Source organism: Schistocerca piceifrons, chromosome 4 (assembly GCF_021461385.2).
Source record: "Schistocerca piceifrons isolate TAMUIC-IGC-003096 chromosome 4, iqSchPice1.1, whole genome shotgun sequence".
Lineage (NCBI taxonomy): Eukaryota > Metazoa > Arthropoda > Insecta > Orthoptera > Acrididae > Schistocerca > Schistocerca piceifrons.
The window spans coordinates 123,799,545-123,824,486 of NC_060141.1; the positions used below are offsets into that span (position 1 = coordinate 123,799,545).

At 41.3% G+C, this 24,942-nt stretch overlaps 1 protein-coding gene across 1 annotated transcript in view; it reads right to left on the reverse strand.

Moving 5' to 3' along the window:
• Positions 1–24,637, reverse strand: part of LOC124795656 (odorant receptor 82a-like) — a 171,769-nt gene extending 147,132 nt beyond the window's left edge. Inside the window, exon 1 of the mRNA XM_047259730.1 lies at positions 24,454–24,637. Coding sequence (XP_047115686.1) covers positions 24,454–24,637 — 184 coding nt within the window. The remainder of the gene's footprint in view (positions 1–24,453) is intronic.
• Positions 24,638–24,942: the final 305 nt, after the last annotated feature.

Here is a 24,942-nt window from a genome sequence, read left to right on the forward strand (position 1 = left end):
TTTGGTGTTGAATTAACAAATTTGTTTCGACATGTGCTGACTTCCACTTACTTTTTATTCAATGGTCAGTACTACGAACAGACTGATGAAGTTGCAATGGGAAGCCCGTTGTCACCTATTGTAGTCAATTTGTTTATGGAGGACTTTGAGGAACGTGCATTGGAGTCAGCGACCTTGAAACCTGCGTGTTTTTTCAGATATGTAGATGATACTTTTGTTGTGTGGCCTCATGGTAGTGAGAATTTAAACCGGTTTTTGGAACATCTGAATTCAATCCACCCGAATATTCAGTTCACTATAGAGGGGGAAAAGAATGGATGCCTTCCCTTCTTTGATGTGTAGGTCAAAAGGAAGACTGATGGTACGTTGGAACATTCTGTTTATAGGAACCCCACCCACACTGACTTGTATCTGTGAGCTGATAGTTGTCACCATCCAGCTCAGCGTGAAGGAGTACTTCGCACCTTGGTTCACAGGGCCCACGTTATCCCAACCCCTGAAACTTTGGCAGCTCAGCTAGCACATCTCGAAGTCACCTTTCGTCAGAATGGTTATAGTGGGAGGCAGATCAAACGTGCGTTGTGCCATCAGCCTTCTGTGCAACGGGTGAGTGACGATAGCAACGAAGTGGTACCTAGGTCTACGGCCTTTTTGCCTTAAGCGGGAAGCATTTCCAACAGGATTGGCCGTATTTTACGGAAATATGATGTGAAATGTGTTTTTCGACCACCTTGCAAGATTAAGGCCCTGTTGGCGTCCGTAAAAGATGATCTTGGTTTGCGTAAGGCTGGGGTCTATCGTATTCCTTGCAGTTGTGGCATGTCATATATTGGTCAGACAATCAGGACTGTGGAAGACCGGTGTATTGAACATAAGCGTCACACACGCTTACAACAGCCGAGCAAATCCGCTATTGCAGAACATTGCCTTGACACCGGTCATCCTATGGAATACAACAACACGGAGATTCTGGCTTGCACGTCAAACTATTGGGATAGTGTTATTAAGGAAGCCGTTGAAATCAGACTACCAAGCAACCTTATTAACAGAGAGGGTGGATTTTGTTTAAATGCTGCTTGGAATCCGGCTCTGTCTCTCCTCAAAAAACAGAGGGACAAAATTAGTGCTACCTCACCTGTTGATTAATAGTAACCATCGATATTTCTGATGTTGGTTATCTCTGGTTGTGTTGACACTTGTTCTGTGTGTAGTATCTTCTTTGTTTCTCCTCTATGAACCGAGGTATTAAATTTGCTTGCACATTTTTTCTTCCTTGCATTTGTGCCTTGAGAATGGCAGGGTGTGCTCCTGTCGAAATATCGGCGGTATCCGACGACGTCACCCGGCAGCAAACCCGTAAGTTATCTGAACATTCGAGTCTGGATTATTGATTGATCTAGTCTTGTAACACTAACCAAAACGGCCTTGCTGTGCTGGTACTGCGAACGGCTGAAAGCAAGGGGAAACTACAGCCGTAATTTTTTCCGAGGGTATGCATCTTTACTGTATAGTTGAATGATGGTGGCATCCTCTTGGGTAAAATATTCCGGAGGTAAAATAGTCCCCCATTCGGATCTCCAGGAGGGGACTACTCAGGAGGACGTTGTTATCAGGAGAAAGAAAACTGACGTTCTACGGATTTGAGCGTGGAATGTCAGATCCCTTAATCGTGCAGGTAGGTTAGAAAATTTAAAAAGGGAAATGGATAGGTTAAAGTTAAATATAGTGGGAATTAGTGAAGTTCGGTGGCAGGAGGAACAAGACTTCTGGTCAGGTGAATACAGGGTTATAAACACAAAATCAAATAGGGGTAACGTAGGAGTAGGTTTAATAATGAATAGGAAAATAGGAATGCGGGTAAGCTACTACCAACAGCATAGTGAATGTATTATTGTGGCCAAGATAGATAAGAAACCCACGCCTACAGTAGTACAAGTTTATATGCCAACTACCTCCGCAGATGACGAAGAGATTGATGAAATGTATTATGAGATAAAAGAAATTATTCAGATAGTGTAGGGAGACGAAAATTTAATTGTCATGGATGACTGGAACTCGACCGTAGGAAAAGGAAGAAGGAAGCGTAGTAGGTGAATATGGAAAGGGATTAAGTAATGAAACGGGAAGAGGCCTGATAGAATTTTGCACAGAGCATAACTGAATCATAGCACTTGGTTCAAGAATCATAAAAGAAGGTTTTATACGTGGAAGAAGCCTGGAGATACTGGAAGGTCTCAGATAGAGTATATAATGGTAAGACAGAGATTAAGGAACGAGGTTTTTAACTGTAAGACATTTCCAGAGGCAGATGTGGAGTCTGACCACAATCTGTTGGTTATGAACTGTAGATTAAAACTGAAGAAACTGAAAAAAGGTGGGAATTTGACGAGATGGGTCCTGGATAAACTGAAAGAACCAGAGGTTGTAGAGAGCTTCAGGGAGAGCATTAGGGAACGATTGACAAGAATGGGGGAAAGAAATATAGTACAAGAAGAATGGGTTGCTTTGAGAGATGAAATAGTGAAGGTAGCAGCGGATCAACTAGGTAAACAGAAGAGGGATAGTAGAAATCCTTGAGTAAGAGAAGAAATATAGAATTTAATTGATGAACGGAGAAAATATAAAAATGCAGTAAATGAAGCAGGCAAAAAGGAATACAAACGTCTCAAAAATGAGATCGACAGGAAGTGCAAAATGACTAAGCAAGGATGGCTAGTGGACAAATGTAAGATGTAGAGGCGCATATCACTAGGGATAAGATAGATACTGCTTACAAGAAAATTAAAGAGACCTTTGGAGAAAAGAGAACCACTTGCATGAATATCAAGAGCTCACATCGAAACCCAGTTCTAAGCAAAGAAGGGAAAGCAGAAAGGTGGAAGGAGTACATACAGGGATTATACAAGGGCGATGTTCTTGAGGACAATATTATAGAAACGGAAGAGAATGTAGATGAGGATGAAATAGGAGACATAATAGTGCGTGAAGAGTTTGACAGAGCACTGCAAGACCTGAGTCGAAACAAGGCCCCGGGAGATCACAACATTCCATTTGAACTACTGACAGGCTTGGGAGAGCCAGGCCTAACAAAACTCTACCATCTAGTGAGCAAGATTTATGAGACAGGCGAAATACCCTCAGATTTCAAGAAGAATATAATAATTCCAATCGCAAAGAAAGCAGGCGTTGACAGATGTGAAAATAACCGAACTGTCAGCTTAATAAACCACGGCTGCAAAATACTATCACGAATTCTCTACAGACGAATGGTTAAACTGGTAGAAGCCGACCTCGGAGAAGATCAATTTGGATTCCGTAGAAATGTTGGAGCACGTGAGGCAATATTGACCCTACGGCTTATCTTAGAAAATAGATTAAGGAAAGGCAAACCTACGTTTCTAGCATTAGTAGACTTTTGACAATGTTGACTGGAATACTCTCTTTCTAATTCTGAAGGTGGCAGGCGTAAAATGCAGGGAGGGAAAGGCTATTTACAATTTGTACAGAAACCAGATGGCAGTTGTAAGAGTCGAGGGACATGAAAGGGAAGCAGTGGTTGGGAAGGGAGTAAGACAGGGTTGTAGCCTCTCCCCGATGTTGTTCAATCTGTATATTGAGCAAGCAGTAAAGGAAACAAAAGAAAAAATTGGAGTAGGAATTAAAATCCTTGGAGAAGAAGAAATAAAAACTTTGAGGTTCGCCGTCCGCAGCTCGTGGTCGTGCGGTAGCGTTCTCGCTTCCCGCGCCCGGGTTCCCGGGTTCGATTCCCGGTGGGGTCAGGGATTTTCTCTGCCTCGTGATGACTGGGTGTTGTGTGATGTCCTTAGGTTAGTTAGGTTTAAGTAGTTCGAAGTTCTAGGGGACTGATGACCATAGATGTTAAGTCCCATAGTGCTCAGAGCCATTTGAACCATTTGAGGTTCGTCGATGACATTGTAATTCTGTCAGAGACTGCAAAGGACCTGGAAGAGCAGCTGAACGCAATGGACAGTCTCTTGAAAGGAGGATATAAGATGAACATCAACAGAAGCAAAATGAGAATAATGGAATGTAGTCGAATTAAATCGGGTGTTGCTACGGGAATTAGATTAGGAAATGAGACGCTTAAAGTAGTAATGAGTTTTGCTATTTGGTGAGCAAAATGACTGATGATGGTCGAAGTAGAGAGGATATAAAATGTAGAATGTCAATGGCAAGGAATGCGTCTCTGAAGAAGAGAAATTTGTTAACATCGAGTATAGATTTAAGTGCCAGAAAGTCGTTTCTGAAAGTATTGGTATGGAGTGTAGCCATGTACGGAAGTGAAAGGTGGACGATAAGTAGTTTGGACAAGAAGAGAATAGAAGCTTTCGAAATGTGGTGCTACAGAAGAATACTGAAGATTAGATGGGTAGATCACATAACTAGTGAGGAGGGATTGAATAGAATTCGGGAGAAGAGAAATTTGTGGCACAACCTGACTAGGAGAAGGAATCGGTTGGTGGGGCATATTCTGAGGCATCAAGTGATCAAAAATTTAGTATTGGAGGGCAGCGTGGAGAGTAAAAATTGTAGAGGGAGACCAAGAGATGAATACACTAAACAGATTCAGAAGGTTGTAGGTTGCAGTAGGTACTGGGAGATGAAGAAGCGTGCACAGGATAGAGTAGCATGGAGAGCTGTATCAAACCAGTCTCAGGACTGTAGATCACAAGAAATAAACAAACAATGGAGTCATATAGATAGTCGAATTTCCCTCGCTCTATTTGCAAATGGATCAGGAAAAGAAATGGCAGGAAGTGTTACAGGATACCCTGCGCCACGCACCTCCAGTGTACTAGTCAACGAAACAACTATTACGACTGATTTGTAGTCATGGCCTACACCTTGGGCTAGAGATGTCTGTCTGTGAATCAGGGCGTAAGAGGAGACCGGTAACTGCCAAAGAGCGTCAGGGAGAGGTATACAAACACATTTGGATACGGTGGACTCTGGTCCTGTCTGCATGGCCTGCCACAGCCGGTGGATGTGGAACATTATTTGCCAACATGACCGATGTTACGTCTACGGTTGCCTCTATGTACGATAGCAGGACTGCACTGAAGCATCAGGAGCATATGCGTTATCTGCAAATTATTTTTAACAATATTCTGTCGGTAGATGCTTGAGCCTGCAAGTTTCTAGAAACATCACGAGATACGACCAAAGTTCTATTGCTGCGGGATCACACCAATTTGTTACTCTGGACTGATGGCACGCCGTGTTGATTGTTTAAATCTGAGCACAGTGATATTATGAGTCACACCAATAGAACGTCTAAAATCAAATTACTCAGAATATTCATTTTTATTTTTCACTTAAATTATTTAATTCCACTGTCAATTCTGCTAATCTATAATATTTCGTGTCATATTAGCAATGCCTGGTTAAAAGAAAAATAGGAACTCCGGCATTCTTCGGACCACATTTAATAGAGTTTTAAGAAATTCATTATATCTGGTGCAGATCGTGTGTGTAAGAATATTCTACTTTGGTCTTAGCTGAGAAGTTGCGTCGCAGTTATACGAGAAATGTATAACAATGCACTTCTTGATTGTTATCTGCCCCTACGAAACTGTTGTATGCCTTCATCACCTGTTACAAAGCGTCTTTAGTGCCGAAGTGTCGTCCACGCGGGCAACAGTGACTCAACTGTCGTTTTGGTACCAGTCTTTTCCTATCCGTCGTTCTGGAAATCCGTAGTGGTAAACAATTATGTCATAGAAGGAGATTTATTTAAAAGTTTTATTCAAATTACTTTGTGCGAGAATATAGAATGAGGTTTATTTAAAAGTCACATTCAAATTAATTCGTGCAAGAATCAAACAGAAATAACGACTTGTAATTTTTTGACTTGATACATTAAATACATGTTAATGGTGAACCGTGCAATAAATGTCCAGTGCTACACAGCGCCATAAGTCGACGTTGGTAGAAGGTGCCGTCGTTCACTTGGCGTTGATCTCTCTCAGCACCGCGAAGTAAGACACGGATGCGTTCATCAGCTGCAACGAGACAACACTGTTACTTAAATCTGATATTCGTATGACGTCTGACACAGTATGGACACTTCTAATATTTCGTAAATGACTAAAAAGTAAAAAAAAATGTTCTATGGGAAATATTGTGTAAATGAAATCTTTTTTGGAGTACTGTTAATAGTCACTAAAATACTGAGTAATGTAATTAACTCATCGTAGTTTGAGAGTCCTTTGGAAAAATTATGTAACAAATCTTAGTATGAGCAAAATTATTTTAACGAAAATAGCGGCAGAAAGCTCATTTCCACATAAATTATGCGTGAGGGGCTCAGATTTATGCCTTTCATAGTGTATATGTCTACTAAAGTACATAGCATATAGCGTATATATCCGTACACGAGAGTGCACACTACCAATATGTTCCAAAATGCCGCCCGCGAAAACGCTGTATTTCATGAGGTAAAGAGTTAAACGTTTTGCGTAGCCCTTGGACCAGCAACCATTTCTATACTTAAGAAGGACGGGCGATCTGTAGCTGTCCTACAGTTGTTGTTGTTGTTGTGGTCTTCAGTCCTGAGACTGGTTTGATGCAGCTCTCCATGCTACTCTATCCTGTGCAAGCTTCTTCATCTCCCAGTACCTACTGCAACCTACATCCTTCTGAATCTGCTTGGTGTATTCATCTCTTGGTCTCCCTCTACGATTTTTTCCCTCCACGCTGCCCTCCAATGATAAATTTGTGATCCCTTGATGCCTCAAAACATGTCCTACCAACCGATCCCTTCTTCTAGTCCAGTTGTGCCACAAACTTCTCCCCAATCCTATTCAATACCTCCTCATTAGTTACGTGATCTACCCACCTTATCTTCAGCATTCTTCTGTAGCACCACATTTCGAAAGCTTCTATTCTCTTCTTGTCCAAACTATCGTCCATGTTTCACTTCCATACATGGCTACACTCCATACAAATACTTTCAGAAACGACTTCCTGACACTGAAATCTGTACTCGATGTTAACAAATTTCTCTTCTTCAGAAACGATTTCCTTGCCATTGCCAGTCTACATTTTATATCCTCTCTACTTCGACCATCATCACTTATTTTACTCCCTAAATAGCAAAACTCCTTTACTACTTTAAGTGTCTCATTTCCTAATCTAATTCCCTCAGCATCACCCGATTTAATTTGACTACATTCCATTATCCTCGTTTTGCTTTTGTTGATGTTCATCTTATATCCTCCTTTCAAGACACTGTCCATTCCGTTCAACTGCTCTTCCAAGTCCTTTGCTGTCTCTGACAGAATTACAATGTCATCGGCGAACCTCAAAGTTTTTATCTCTTCTCCATGAATTTTAATACCTACTCCGAATTTTTCGTTTGTTTCCTTTACTGCTTGCTCAATATACAAATTGAATAACATCGGGGAGAGGCAACAACGCTGTCTCACTCCTTTCCCAACCACTGCTTCCCTTTCATGCCCCTCGACTCCAAAATATAAACGTTACACACTTCCCCCAGCCCAGGAAAATTGAGAAAATCGGATGCTTCATTTACATTAGATTTGGTATAGAGTGGACCTTAAGCGACTTATGAAAGCCCCTTTCACTCATGGTCGATTCCTCATGAAACTCCGACAGACCACGAATTTTGGTTACGAAAGTACCAGTTGTGGGGATGGTCGCTTCCATAATTTTTAGTCATGGCGGATCGGCGAAAAGTTTATGATATGCTCTTAAGAAGATATTTTCTGAGAATGTCGAAATCTTTTACGATATCATTGCCCATTGTCGAGATCCAGAGGTTACGCTGAAAAGTGGGAAAAACGTTTTCGGACTGTCGACTGCAATTAATTATATTAATAGCCATAGTAAATGGCTCAAATTTTAACTGTACATTCTTTTGGCATTCAGCTATAAAAGGCATTTTTCCGTTTTCGAAAATCCTTATATGTTACCAGGATACACTGGAAAAATCGTATTTGGCTACCAAAACAAGAAGTGGGGGATCTACATCTACATCTACATCTACATGACTACTCTGCAATTCACATTTAAGTGCTCGGCAGAGGGTTCGTCGAACCACAGTCATACTATCTCTCTACCATTCCACTCCCGAACAGCGCGCGGGAAAAACGAACACCTAAACCTTTCTGTTCGAGTTCTGATTTCTCTTATTCTGATGATCATTCCTACCTATGTAGGTTGGGCTCAACAAAATATTTTCGCATTCGGAAGAGAAAGTTGGTGACTGAAATTTCGTAAATAGATCTCGCCGCGACGAAAAACGTCTTTGCTGTAATGACATCCCAATTCGCGTATCATATCTGCCACACTCTCTCCCCTACTACGTGATAATACAAAACGAGTTGCCCTTTTTTGCACCCTTTCGATGTCCTCCGTCAATCCCACCTGGTAAGGATCCCACACCGCGCAGCAATATTCTAACAGAGGACGAACAAGTGTAGTGTAAGCTGTCTCTTTAGTGGACTTGTTGCATCTTGTAAGTGTCCTGCCAATGAAACGCAACCTTTGGCTCGCCTTTCCCACAATATTATCTATGTGGTCTTTTCAACTGAAGTTGTTCGTAATTTTAACACCCATGTACTTAGTTGAACTGACAGCCTTGAGAATTGTACTATTTATCGAGTAATCGAATTCCAACTGATTTCTTTTTGAACTCATGTGGATCACCTCACACTTTTCGTTATTTAGCGTCAACTGCCACCTGCCACACCGTACAGCAATCTTTTCTAAATCGCTTTGCAACTGATACTGGTCTTCGGATGACCGTACTAGACGGTAAATTACAACATCATCTGCGAACAACCTAAGAGAACTGCTCAGATTATCACCCAGGTCATTTATATAGATCAGGAACAGCAGAGGTCTCAGGACGCTTCCCTGGGAACACCTGATATCACTTCAGTTTTACTCGATCATTTGCCGTCTGTTACTACGAACTGCGACCTTCCTGACAGGAAATCACGAATCCAGTCGCTCAACTGAGACGATACCCCATAGGCCCGCAGCTGTTATTTCTGTCCATGGCAAATCGTCGAAATTTTTGTCATATATTCCTAAGATGGTGTTCTCGGGTACCTTGAAACTTTTTTGGATATCATTATCCGTTACCGAGATCGACATGTTCAAAGTTGTCGTACTTACGCGCGTAAAATATGCACGTTCAATCAGGTATAAGGTGTAACTTTAGTTTCAGCAACACGCGGCAAGGATTCTAGGGCCATCGCAAGGGTTATGAGGTCCTTAAACTATGTTTTTAGTCAGTATTTTTCTCCAACAAAACACTTTAACGTGCTGTCACTGTATAATGGGAACTTCACACCAATACAAATATTCCCAAAGTGACTTCAAATTACTGCCAAAAATAATGTTCAACTGGAAACACTGCAAATACAGTAAAATATTTCTAATAACATTTTTCCGCTTTTACGATACACATCACAAACAGGACGTTTTTCATGAATTGCGTTCTGTGAACAAAGTATCCAGAAAAAGAATCAGAAGCAAACTTTACAGACCTATAAAATTTGTTTTATACAATATGCAGAACAACCTGCTGTAACAGGGAAAAGATGGATAGGAGCGGTAAAATGCTCATGTCGGAGCACAAAAAAGAAGAATATCTTCCTGCCTCAGTCCTCATTCCGTCTTACGCATCAAAAATTTTGGGCATGCGAACACATTCATATTTTTTTGTGCTCAAAGAGAGTAGCAGAGAGACAGTGACGGTGGAAGATAGAAGAGGCTGTGGCAGTGGGAGAAAAAGAGGAGAATGTGATGGTCGGAGGCAGAAAGTGGCTAAGAAAGAGAGATGAACGAAGAAAATAGCGTTGGGAGCTAAAGAGAGAGGTTTTGATGGTCAGTGAGAGTCAGTGGCAGTAAAAGACAAAGAGGGATGGAAGGAGACAGACGCAGTGAGAGCAATAGATAGAGGAGACAGTGGTAATGAAAAATATAGATGAGTGGAGACCACATATAGGCTTGAGGTCTCTATGACCTCACAGACCAGGGGACTTTAACACGTAGGTATAGAGTAGGGTGCAGTTTGGATCGAAATTTTAAACATGTGGATGTAGGAGAAAAATATTTCTGCACTTTGGAGACAACAGCAGTGGAAAAGAAAGACAAAGGGAGACATGGTAAATGAGAGAGGAGTTAGTGGTAGTGGGATATGTTGTAAATCAAAGGGAGAAAGGGGAGACAGTGGGATAGGGACACCCGTAGAGGGTGGCAGTGTGAGGGGGATGCTGAGTACAAAGGCTTAACTACAAAGACTGAGTGCATAAAAGGATTTAGAATGTTCTGTATTAAAGAGCGCAAATACGTTTGCAAGCCAAAATTTTTGGTGAGGAAGGCAGAATGAGGGGTGAGGCAGCTGGTCCCCTACTTTTGTCCTCTTTTTTATTCTCCGACATGAGCATTTTTCCATTATAGTTATTCGTGCGTGTGCGCGCATGCACACACATACACACACACACACACACACACACACACACACACACAAATTCAGCTCTCCCAATAATAACCCAATATTTTAGTTCCGTAAAAAATGAAACAGCCAAGCAGTCGAACCCGAGAGCAGCCATCTTGTTCTAAATATTCTTCTGGCCACAGAAAATGAAACAGCCAATGTATACCCATACTCTGGAAACGGTTATCTTGATCTCCGTGTCCTCCATTTAGAGACCAAACAGAACTGTAATTCCATCTTTGCTCCCACGCTGGTGCAAGTGACAGTAGACTTTCAAAGTAACTACCACTATATTATTTCTACAACTAAATAGGCTGTGTTATTGTTCTACGACAGTAAAAAACATATGGCTCACTTCATCGCCACATTTTTTCTGAGTCATCAATCTTCTGACTGGTCTGATGCGGCGCGCCACGAATTCTTCTTCTGTGTCAATCTTTTCACCTCAGAGAACCCCTACATCCGCCCACCCGATTGGCCATGAGGTCTAACGCACGGCTTTCCGGGCGGGAAGGAGCGCCGGTCCCCTGCACGAATCCGCCCGGCAGATTTGTGTCGAGGTCCGGTGAGCCGACCAGTCTGTGGGTGGCTTTTAGGCGGTTTTCCATCTGCCTCGGCAAATGTGGGCTGGTTCCCCTTATTCCGCCTCAGCTACACTATGTCGGCTATTGCTGCTCAAACAAGTTCTCCACATACGCGTACACCACCATTACTCTACCACGCAAACATAAGGGTTACACTCGTCTGGTGTGAGACGTTCCCTGTGGGGGTCCACTGGGGGCCGAACCGCACAATACCCCTGGGTTCGGTGTGGGGCGGCGGAGGGGTGAAGTGGACTGCGGTAGTCGTCATGGGGTTGCGGACCACTGCTGTTGCAGCGGGGATGGAGTCTCTCCGTCGTTTCTAGGCCCCCGGTTACTATAACATAACATAACATAGCCCCTACATCCTCAGTTATTTCCTGGATCTATTCAAACCTTCCTACACAGTTTTTACCCTTACACCTCCCTCCAGTACCACGTAATTCAATCCCTGACGTTTTAACAGATGTCTAATCAACCTGTCTCTTCCTCCTGTCAGTTTTTCTTTTCCTCACAGATTCTGCGGAGAGCCCCCTCATTCCTTATCTTAACAGTCCACCTAATTTTCAACATTCTTGTGTACTACCACATGTCAAAGGCTAATGTAGATTCTAAGAATTTTATTCCTCAAATGAAGATCTATGTTTGAGATTAGCAGACTTCTCTTGTCCACGAATGCCCTTTTTTCCAGTGTTAATCCACATTTTATGTCCTCCATCCGCCATAGGTTATTTTACTGCCTAGATATCAAAATCCCTTAACTTCATCTACTTTGTAACACCAAATTCTGATGTTAATTTTCTCTCCATTCTCAGTTCTGCTACTGCTCATTACCTACATTTTTCTTCGATTTACTATCAATCCACATTCCATTCAAGTCTTCTTCACCTTAGTTGAGGACAGCAAAGACATCGGTAAATCTTATCATTCATATCCTTTCATCCTGAATTTTAATCTCAATCTTAAGCGTTTCTTTTATTTCCTCGTTGCTTCTTTGAAGTACCGATTGAGCAGTAGGGGTGAAAGACTGCATCCCTTTTTAATCCAAGCTCTTGTCTTATTGTTTCGTCTCAGTTCTGGCACATATTTTATATTATCCGGCTTCCTCTAAAGCTTACCCATATTTCTCTCAGATTTTCGAACATCTTGCAACATTTTACATTGCGAACGCACAATTTTACATACTCAAACGCTTTTTACAGGTCAACAGATCCAATGAACGTGTCGAGATTTTTATTCAGACTTGCTTCTTTTATCAACCGGAAAATCAGAACTGCCTCTCTGGTGCCAGTACCTTTTCTAAAGCCAAACTAATCATTATCTAACACATTCTCAATTTTCTTTTCTATTGCTCCGTATATTATTCTTCTCAGCAACTTGGATGCATGAACTGTTAAGCTGACTGTGTGATAGTTCTCGCACTGGTCAGATCAAGATGTCTTCGAAATGGTGTCGATGATGTTTTTCAGAAAGTCTGATTGTAAATCGCCAGTCTCATACATTCTAAACACGAAAGTGAGTAGTTGCTTTGTTGCCACTTCCCCTCATTTTAAAAATTCTAATGGAATGTTATCAATCCCTACTGCCATATTTGATCTTAAGTCCTCCAAAGCTCTTTTAAATTCTCGTTCTAATACTTGATCCCCTATCTCTTCTCTGTCGACTCCTGTTTCTTCTTCTGTCACGTCATCAGACAAGTCTTCTCAGTCATAGAGGTCTTTAGTTTCTTCTTTCCACCAATCTTCTCTCTCTTCTTCATTTAACAGAGGAATTACCATTGCCATCTTAGTGTTATGTGCTTGCTTTTAATTTCACCGAAAGCTTGTTTCCGACAATAATCTATTTTTCTATTTTTTCACGTTTGTCATCCAGGTATTTTACGTTAACTTTCCTGCACTTCCTATTCATTTCGTTCCTAAGTGACTTGTATTTTTGTATTGCTGAATTTTCCTGAACATTTTTGTATTTCCTTCTTTCATCGAAGAGCTGAAGTATTTCATCTGTTATCCATAGATTCTTCGTAGTTGCCTTCCTTGCACTTACAGTTTCCTTTCCAACTTCCCTGATTGCCATTTTTAGAAATGTCGGTCCGTCTTCATCTGAACTACCTGCTCAGCTATTCATTACCACAGTATCTATAAACTCAGAGGACGTTAAAATTGGCCCTTCATTTCTTAGTACTTCCGATTCTTCCTGAGTAGTCTCTTGGACTTCAGCCTATTCTACACCACTATTAAATTGTGATCTGGGTCCATATATAGCCCTCGGCGCCCCTTGCAATCCAATATCTCATTTGGAAATCTCTGCCATGATGTAATCTAACTGAAATCTTTCCTTATCTCCCGGGTTTTCCAAAATATATCTTTCCCTCTTGTTATTCTTGAACAGAGTATTTTCTCTTAGTATGTGGTATTTACTGTTGAACTCAATTGGTCTTTCTCTTATCTCGTTCCTTCTACCAAGTGCACATTCTCGTAACCTTTTCCTCTACACTCTACCTTACAGCACCGGCTGCAGTGGCCGAGGGGTTCTAGGCGCTTCAGTCAGGAACCGCGATGCTACTACGGTCGCAGGTTCGACTCCTGCCTCAGGCATGGATGCGTGTGATGTCCTTAGGTTAGTTGGGTTTAAGTAGTTTTAAGTCTAGGGGACTGATGGCCTCAGATATTAAGTCCCATAGTGCTTAGAGCTATTTGAACCATTTTGAACCTTTACAGCTGCGTACCAGTCCCCCATGACTACAAGATTTTCGTCTCTCTTTAAGTGCTATATCACCCCTTCAGTACCCTCATACACTTTCTCTGTCTCTTCATCTTCAGCTTGCGACGTCGGCATGTATACCCGAAATACTGTTGTCGGTTTTGGTTTGCTGTCGATTCTGATAAGAACAACCTTTTTACTGAACTTTTCTCAGTAGCTCACCCCTATCTTTCTGTTCAGAACGGATCCTACTCCCGTTGTACCCCGTTGTGCTGTAAATTACTGGACTAAACTACACTTAGCATAGACTGTACTTCGATATTTGTACCCCAATTGCACCAAGCCTCAGTTGGTCTTCAAATCAGGTTTCACTATTTCATTTTAAAGTCTAAACTGTCTCTGTTATTGTTATAAAACAGTAGAAAACACAGGTAGCTGGCTTTGTTGGCACTACTGGTGTATTTTGTAGTTAACGGTACACATCAAGTCTAACATTGTTATTTCCACATCTCATACACAAAAACATTTCATCACCCATAATCTTCAAAACTGGACAGATCATAAATGCAGTGCACCACCTAAACTGAATATTTTCATCATTCAGCACATTGGCTGTAAACTATGGTAAGAGGCAAGTTATTTGTTTTGAGAAATTACGTAAAAGATATTTTAAGTGTTGTTGTTGTGGTCTTAGTCCTGAGACTGGTTTGATGCAGCTCTCCATGCTACTCTATCCTGTGCAAGCTTCTTCATCTCCCAGTACCTACTGCAACCTACATCCTACTGAATCTGCTTAGTGTATTCATCTCTTGGTCTCCCTCTACGATTTTTACCCTCCACGCTGCCCTCTAATGCTAAATTTGTGATCCCTTGATGCCTCAAAACATGTCCTACCAACCGATCCCTTCTTCTAGTCAAGTTGTGCCACAAACTTCTCTTCTCCCCAATCCTATTCAATACCTCCTCATTAGTTACGTGATCTACACACCTTATCTTCAGCATTCTTCTGTAGCAACACATTTCGAAAGCTTCTATTCTCTTCTTGTCCGAACTAGTTATCGTCCATGTTTCACTTCCTTACATGGCTACACTCCATACAAATACTTTCAGAAACGACTTCCTGACACTTAAATCTATACTCGATGTTAACAAATTTCTCTTCTTCAGAAACGATTTCCTTGCCATTGCCAGTCTACATTTTATATCCTCTCTACTTCGACCATCATCAGTTATTTTACTCCCTAAATAGCAAAACTCCTTTACTACTTTAAGTGTCTCATTTCCCAATCTAATTCCCTCAGCATCACCCGATTTAATTTGACTACATTCCATTATCCTTGTTTTGCTTTGTTGATGTTCATCTTATATCCTCCTTTCAAGACACTGTTCATTCCGTTCAACTGTTCTTCCAAGTCCTTTGCTGTCTCTGACAGAATTACAATGTCATCGGCGAACCTCAAAGTTTTTACTTCTTCTCCATGAATTTTAATACCTACTCCGAATTTTTCATGTGTTTCCTCTACTGCTTGCTCAATATACAGATTTAATAACATCGGGGACGGGCTACAACCCTGTCTCACTCCTTTCCCAATCACTGCTTCCCTTTCATGCCCCTCAACTCTTATAACTGCCATCTGGTTTCTGTACAAATTGTAAATAGCCTTTCGCTCCCTGTATTTTACCCCTGCCACCTTCATAATTTGAAAGAGGGTATTCCAGTTAACATTGTCAAAAGCTTTCTCTAAGTCTACAAATGCTGGTAACGTAGGTTTGCCTTTTTTTAATCTTTCTTCTAAGATATGTCGTAAGGTTAGTATTGCCTCACGTGTTACAACATTTCTACGGAATCCAAACTGATCTTCCCCGAGGTCGGCATCTACCAGTTTTTCCATTCGTCTGTAAAGAATTCGCGTTAGTATTTTGCAGCTGTGACTTATTAAACTGATAGTTCGGTAATTTTCACATCTGTCAACACCTGCTTTCTTTGGGATTGGAATTATTATATTCTTCTTGAAGTCTGAGGGTATTTCGCCTGCCTCATACATCTTGTTCACCAGATGGTAGAGTTTTCTCATGACTGGCTCTCTCAAGGCCATCAGTAGTTCTAATGGAATGTTGTCTATTCCCTGGGCCTTGTTTCGACTCAGGTCTTTCAGTGCTCTGTCAAACTCTTCACGCAGTATCTTATCTCCCATTTCGTCTTCATCTACATCCTCTTCCATTTCCATAATATTGTCCTCAAGTACATCGCCCTTGTATAGACCCTCTATAACTCCTTCCACCTTTCTGCTTTCCCTCTTTGCTTAGAACTGGGTTTCCATCTGAGCTCTTGATATTCATACAAGTGGTTCTCTTCTCTCCAAAGGTGTCTTTAATTTTCCTGTAGGCAGTATCTATCTTACCCCTAGTGTGACAAGCCTCTACATCCTTACATTTGTCCTCTAGGCATCCCTGCTTAGCCATTTTGCACTTCCTGTCGATTTCATTTTTGAGACGCTTGTATTCCTTTTTGCCTGCTTCATTTACTGCATTTTTATATTTTCTCTTTTTATCAATTAAATTCAATATTTCTTCTGTCACCCAAGGATTTCTATTAGCCCTCGTCTTTTTACCTGCTTGATCCTCTGCTGCTTCACTACTTCATCCCTCAGAGCTACCCATTCTTCTTCTACTGTATTTCTTTCCCCCATTCCTGTCAATTGTTCCCTTATGCTCTCCCTGAAACTCTCTACAACCTCTGGTTCTTTCAGTTTATCCAGGTCCCATCTCCTTAAATTCCCACCTTTTTGCAGTTTCTTCAGTTTCAATCTGCAGTTCATAACCAATAGATTGTGGTCAGAATCCATATCCGCCCCTGGAAATGCCTTACAATTTAAAACCTGCTTCCTAAATCTCTGTCTTACCATTATATAATCTATCTGATACCTTTTAGTATCTCCAGGATTCTTCCAGGTATGCTCAGTGCAAAATTCTACAAGGCGGCTTCCTCTTTCATTTCTTCCCCCCAATCCATATTCACCTACTATGTTTCCTTCTCTCCCTTTTTGTACTGACGAATTCCAGTCACCCATGACTATTAAATTTTCGTCTCCCTTCACTACCTGAATAATTTCTTTTATCGCGTCATACATTTCATCAATTTCTTCATCATCTGCAGAGCTCGTTGGCATATAAACTTGTACTACTGTAGTAGGCATGGGCTTTGTGTCTATCTTGGCCACAATAATGCGTTCACTATGCTGTTTGTAGTAGCTTACCCGCACTCCTATTTTTTTATTCATTTTTAAACCTACTCCTGCATTACCCCTATTTGCTTTTGTATTTATAACCCTGTAATCACCTGACCAAAAGTCTTCTTCCTCCTGCCACCGAACTTCACTAATTCTCACTAATTCCCACTATATCGAACTTTAACCTATGCATTTCCCTTTTTAAATTTTCTAACCTACCTGCCCGATTAAGGGATCTGACATTCCACGCTCCGATCCGTAGAACGCCAGTTTTCTTTCTCCTGATAAGGACGTCCTCTTGAGTAGTCCCCGCCCGGAGATCCGAATGGGGGACTATTTTACCTCCGGAATATTTTACCCAAGAGGACGCCATCATCATTTAATCATACAGTAAAGCTGCATGTCCTCGGGAAAAATTACTGCTGTAGTTTCCCCTTGCTTTCAGCCGTTCGCAGTACCAGCACAGCAAGACCGTTTTGGTTAATGTTACAAGATCAGATCAGTCAATCATCCAGACTGTTGCCCCTGCAACTACTGAAAAGGCTGCTGCCCCTCTTCAGGAACCACACGTTTGTCTGGCCTCTCAACAGATACCCCTCCGTTGTGGTTGCACCTACGGTACGGCCATCTGTATCGCTGAGGCACGCAAGCCTCCCCACCAACGGCAAGGTCCATGGTTCATGGGGGGATATTTTAAGTACAAGCTATTTATGCAGATAAGTCATTATTTTCAAATATGTGTACAGTAACGACATATTTTTAAAATGGTAAATTTCTCTCAAAATTTCATTCTTAAAATTTTGCCAATAGGTACTGAACAGCTTTTACTAGCGAATTGAGTGCACTTATGCATCTACTTATGATGAATTGACGAAACACTATTGCGAAACATCTCAAACACACAAATTTTGAATGTAGGAATTGCTTCAGTTTTTGTTGTTATTAAGATTTGCATTAACAATTTTTGACATATAGTATAACAACCTCAAAAATTAAGATTCAGCAGACAGTACAATTAGTGTTAGGAAACACCTTAAACGTTATTAGGGATGGCCCTTAACATTTCTGTCACATCAACTTAACATTGTTTGTCTGATTATAATGACTACTGAAGCGTATTTCCGTTCTGTAACGTATTCAGAATCTTTATCTGAGTCGTAGTTATCCTTATCATCCTCAGACTGATATAAGTCCTCTCTGAAAATCATTTTCCTGTCACTAAAGCCATGTTAGTTACTATAGAGCGACCCACGAACGATGGTGGTTCACGCCGGTGGAGACAAGGACTGCATCGTTGCCGGTTCCAAGCGACAGTTGCGTTCCGCGTAAACACGCGCTTTGCGGCTGGTGAAAGCGTTTATCCCGCAAATTATGTCTCTGGCTTGCTTGCGTAGAATTTACGGCTCACCACCACCATCAGCCATGATAACTCGCAACAAATGGAATAAAAATTCACTAAATAATTCGCTACAATCGCTTTGCATACAACATTCTCAGCGGACTACAACGAACGCTAGTGAACGCTCATTGGCTGTCGGAGAACGCGTGACGTAGACGTGTATAACGAGCCTAAACTCGACCGCCATCGCTCATGACTCCAATTATAGCGCTGGATCCATGTTTCTGGCAAGTACGACTGTTTACATGCATATGAAGGGCTTATTTCAATAGTGGTACAAGTCCATTTTTGTTCATTCTGAGATACAGAGTCCTAAAGTTAGAATATACTTGAATATTTCTGATATCTCAACTGCAGATTTTTCAGTGCTCTTTTAACTTTAGGACTCTGTATCTCAGAATGAACAAAAATGGACTTATATCACTACTGAAATAAGCCCTTCATATATCATTAGCGAGAATCTTAAATTAGAGGTCGAGCTGCCATCTCTCGGATTATCGTGGAAATCTCAATTAATATTAATAAAGCACATCACTTACCATGTTTTACATGCAATAACTACGTTTCTCATCGACTGTCCTACCAGTATTTGCAGGTGAGTACTTAAGTTCGCAAAGGTAATTACGAAAACACCTCACCAAACACCTTTGGGTAGGTAGGGGGAAAGATATTGCTTCATGGTCGCCATTAAAAAAATATAGTTGACATTATTGAGTGGCTCATATGTATCTTTCTCTGTTTTCTATCTTAGGCCTACCTGAAACCATGATCCACTGCCGGTTCAAACTGTCACCATTCGACGTTTTTAGATGTTTGAAGCAGATGTTTGTTGCAAGCAACGTTCAGGCAATGGCATATTTGCCGGGAGGACAATACCTTCACCCTGTTTAAAGACAAGCTGTGAAAACAGCTGAAGTAAACTGTATGCTCTAAATCATCAACACAGCACAAAGTATGATGAAGTTACACAGCTCACAGGTGACGAGCAAAATGCTTCTCAAACGTGCATTAAGGCTGACTCGGTAAGTTATGACACGTTTTAAGATTGCGTCAGCAATTTTTTGAATGCAGACATCAACTAGCGTCGCCTTGTCCGAGGTCGTACTGACTAAACGCGAAGGTGAGCTGACGAAGCAAACGCTTCTCATACGTGTAGTTAAGTCGACTTGGTGAAATACTACGCCCTTTGCTACTGCCTCAACAATTCCTTGCATGTGCAAGATAGGGGTCGAACAAGTCATGACGTGCTGAGAATGCAGCAAGATAGACATAAAAATCAAGCAGGCACTAGTAGTAGCAAGTCACTGATGTTGTTGCTCGCATAATTCTCCGTACTGTGTGCATGCGTCATTGAGAGATTTCTAATTACGCTATGTATTGTATGTCTACTGTGAATCACATAACAATACTACTAATGTATTTCGTAGTTTGTCTATCAGTTACTCATTGTAATTCAAGACAACAGGGATTCTTCTGTTTCCATTTTGCACAATTTGGAGCAGATGAAAGAAGATGCAAGCGGAAGCGCAAAACGCGTTGAAAGTGTATCAGCATTGTGGGGAGAGAGGAAAGCTTATCTTTATGCGTATAAGGCGCACCAACACGAAATATGGAGAAGCGCTGCTTGTTTATTTGAAGAGCTCCATAGTATATCTATCTACATGGTTGACAGTTATCTATGATGACTAACTAAAGCTTCTTGCCATTAGCAGATAATGTATGATTTACGGGGGTAGAGTACAGATCATGGGCACAGTCAGGTTCGACAATAGTTGTAAGAACTAACACTGTGGACGTAGTATTTCTCTCTGTGCATGAGTCTAGTAATAACGGTGTACATGTTAGCGCATATTATTAGAATATAAAATAAGACCAACAATTTCAAGCCCTGTTCATAGGTTTTACGTAGTGAAACTAAAAGAGAAATTAATGTTCGCTCCCTAATGGAAGACTGTTATGGTACTGAGTGTAATTTGCAAGGAAGTTCACACACAGATTCATCTAAACACCTTTTTAAGAGAAAATTTGAAAACAACACAGCTTCTGAAGGAAAACTGCCTTACAGAACCTGAACACTTTAAACGGTGTCATAGATATGAATTTATTTATTACATTGAACCGTGGTGATAGGTTAAGGAAACATTATTCATCTTGTACATTGTTTTCCTGCAAAATTCAGTTCACTGTAAGCTAAATTTAAGTAATGGAGATACATCTGTTAATACGTGGTAAGCTCGTGGGGATATTGTTTGGAACAGATAGATTGTAAAAGCTGCTAAAACAGAAAAATGAGTGAGTATCGAGTGGGTTTCTGACGATTACGCTTTTAACACTCGAATATATACAAGTCTGATAGATGATCGGATATAGTACAAGGAACCTAGAAACTTCTCGAATGGCTGCTCCTCGATTTTTGAGAAAGAATTGCGAGAAATTGGTAAATTGCTTAAAATATGTATTTTACTTGTTTGCAAAACCCTCCTGCTCAAGTAAGGTGAAGCAAAACAAATGTTCATCATTCCAACGTACCTAAATTTATTGCAGTCACAAATTAGTTTGAGCGGTGTTCCATAAAGGTGACAGACAGCCCTAAAAAAGGTTCCTACTGAGTTGAAGCATGTGCAAACTTCCGAAAAACAAAATAAATGTTTTTGTTCAAAATGGTTCAAATGGCTCTGAGTACTATGCGACTTAACTTCTGAGGTCATCAGTCCCCTAGAACTTAGAACTACTTAAACCTGACTAACCTAAGGACATCACACACATCCATACCCGAGGCAAGATTCGAACCTGCGACCGTAGCGGTCACGCGGTTCCAAACTGAAGCGCTTAGAACCGCACGGACACACCGGCCGGCTAATGTTTTTGTACTAACGTGCATGGTATCCAGCTTTCCGATTAAGAGTGCCCGGCTGTCGAGGAAATCGAGGAACAGAAGAGGAGGTGGAGGAGGAGGAAGAGGAGTGGGTGTTGAGAAGAGAACGAACAATAGTCTTTATGGTTGTTCCATTATGTACCGCGAAAAAAACATGTAAATCTCGTAATGCTGCAGACTGCTGATACAGACATCTACCATTTCTCTTAGATAACAAACCTTCCGATGGTAGCATCACTGCCCATCAACAGTCTGTCGTACTACGTGAGTGCTGTTTTTGTTACTTTCATTCAAAAGGAATTTAGCTGAACACCTAACTGACTGTTGACAGTCCAAAACAGTTAACAGTAAACCGCCTAGAATGAATATTTCAAATATTAAAATATTATTTGTATATTTAAAGTTCATCAACTTTAGACACAATTAGTAAAAGAGTGTATGTAAACATTACTTGCGTTATAGCTACAATCATGAATATTCAGATTTTAAATTTAAATAGATAATGACTGTATGAAATGGGTCACAGAACGGTTATACTTAATTGCTAAGACTGTGAATGAACTCTTACACTAAAACAAAAACATGGACGTAACATGCGAAGACGAACTAGAATTTCAGGCAGCAAAGCTTTGTGATGTTTGCCATGAAGAGTGAAATTAACTTTCATTTTATGGGGCATATAGAGGAGCTGCAAATGCTAGTTACATCTTCAACTACAGACTTAGCTTTAAAGTACCCATCGTAATTCACAACTTGAGTAATTATGATCCACATTTTTATCACAAACATATGTAAAGATATGATGATAGATTACGATAAGGAAGTGAAAATAGATCCTAGATAAGTTTCACTGACACCATCGAACATGAAGTATTAATCATTTTGATAGAAAAGAATTGCCGTGATCGTCCAAAAGATATAGTGTGACATAAGATTTCAATTTCTAGACTCGTTTTCTCTTGAAAAGGATAGATCACATTTTAAAAAGAAAAAATTTTCAAAAGGAAAGAGAGTGTAATCTAATTAATCAGTAGGGTATATCTCCAAACAACTACATAAGTAATGAGTTTGTTTTATGAGTTCATTTACCTCCAATTGAGAATTTTGAAAGTTTACCCACAGGTGAAACTATCACCGAAGGTCAATACCAACGTGTATGCAGTACATGCCATTTATTCAATTGTGAGATACTCTGCAGCAGTATGTGCGCTAATATTCTGGAAACATCCTCCAGGCTATGATTAAGCCATGTCTCCGCAATATCGTTTCTTCCAGGAGTGCTAATCTTGCAAGATTCGCGGGAGAGATTCTGTGAAGTTTCGAAGATAGGAGAAGAGGCGCTGCCAGAAGTATGGCTGTGAGTACGGGTCGGGAGTTGTGTTTGGATAGCTCAGTCGGGCCGGCACGGTAGCTCAGTGTGTTCGGTCAGAGGGTTAGCTACCTTCTGAAATATAAAACTGAGCGAACGGATCAACGAGGCACCTGAAAGGGTGTCGTGGGACATCCACCCCGAACAAATACAACGAACAACATAGAACAAACTGAGATCAACCGAAAAAAAGTTGATAAAGAACTGGCCTGCAAAAGTCGAAGGTCCCGAGTTCGTGTCTCGGTCCGGCAAACAATTTTAATCTGCTAGAAACTCTCATTTCTCTACACTGTTTGCATCCCATCTCATCCATAGGAGAAGAGGATTATTGCTTCAGAGATTTCATCTCTCCTGACCTTGTTCTCAAGCAGCGTTTCCTCCCCACAAACAGACTACAAGCAGTTCTTTTTGGTGATTACAGAAGATTATTTGACATTGTGTATGTGATCTTTTCAATGCACTAACCGTTCTAGTAGAAATTTCTTAACATTGAGTATAGATTTAAGTGTCAGGATGTCGTTTCTGAAAGTATTTGTATGGAGTGTGGCCATGTATGGAAGTGAAACGTGAACGATAAATACATTGGACAAGAAGAGAATAGAAGCTTTCGAAATGTGGTGCTACAGAAGAATGATGAAGATTAGATGGGTAGATCACATAACTAATGACGAAGTATTGAAGAGAATTAGGGAGAAGAGAAAATTGTGGCACATCTTGACTAGAAGAAGGGATAGGTTGGTAGGACATGTTCAGAGGCATCAAAGGATCACCTATTTAGTACTGGAGGGCAGCGTGGAGGATAAAAGTCGTAGACGGAGACCGGGAGATGAATACACTAAGTAGATTCGAAAGGATGTAGGTTGCAGTAGGTACTGGGAGATGAAGAAGCTTGTACAGGATAGAGTACCATGAAGAGCTGCATCAAACCAGTCTCTAGACTGAAGACCACAACAACAACAACAACCGTTCTAGGGATTTGCGCATACTGTTTATTTTAACTGACTGTCTGGTTCTTGAGTTGCTAATAGTCATAGCATACCTCATGCTTTCAAATTCTTTATTAACGCATTTTCTGTGGGAGACAATGCTTTGTGTGGGTTGCAAATTACTTCTTTCTTGCTATCAAGGTCAGTATGATATTTGTGTGCACGATTCTTGCTACAAAAAGTACAGTGATTACACATCAAATTATTTTCTTTTTTAATTTTTTCTGCCTTATGTACGGTGAAAATTACCATCTTCTGTAAGGGGGTTTTGAAATCTTATATGCCTGTGCTATTAACAGTGAAAATTCAGAGTGTATTCCTTTAACTTGTGACTCATTGGTAACTGTTTAAACTACATGGAACCTAGACACTTTTTAAGTCTTCTGCTTTTTTTGTGAAGTGAATAAATAAGGGCTCACGTGTGGTTGCGGTCGCCAATCCTCCAGACTCATCCAACGTTGCACCTGTTACTAACTCAGCTTTTGCAGTTTGGGGCCACCAAATACAAAAGTTGCCCCAATGCATTACTCAATCGCTTCAAGTAAAATTTAGAGCGACAGAGGGACTACAAGTAACCAACATGTCTGCACAGCCCCTGCGTCACGTGTGGCTCTTACAGTGCACCTCCAAGCTTCTTCGATGCCAGCCGACTTTTCTTGACAGGGCCCCAACCCAAGCATGATGATGCAGCCTCCATCTCCTCATAGTTTGATGCAGCCGTAGATTCGGAGACCACCTTCCCTGCGACCACTGTGTTCCATGATTGATTCTTTGTCTTTGCTGTCCCCACCACCTCCAGCAGCTACATACCCTCCACTGACTCCTCAGGATCCAACGCCCTACCAGCTCCAGCACCACTGGCTGTAGCACCACCAGCTGCAACATCACTAGCTCCAGTGACACCAGCTCCAATGTCAGTAGCACCAGCGACACCAGGTCCCACGCTACAGGCTCCAGGTCCACTAGCACCCCACCACCGACCTCCATACGACCAGTCCACACCATGACCCCCTCACTGGACCGACGTCTTTGCTTCCTTTGTCCTCAGCACTCGACCATTCTCGACTCTCCGTCTGATGGTAGCGTTCCTGCGCTCTCTTCCGACTACATGCGGCATGGCTTGTCCCTCGCTGACGAATTACCGTTGGCTACGCCTTTTTTTCTTCCTATCGCTGTCACTCTCCCACATCCTCTGTTTCCTTTCAGAGTGTGGGTCATGCTCGCTTCATGCTCTTCCTTTCTTCACTGACACGTAACTTCACAGTACATATCGCGCCTGCTGCAGGACAATGCCATGTGCCACCCCAGCC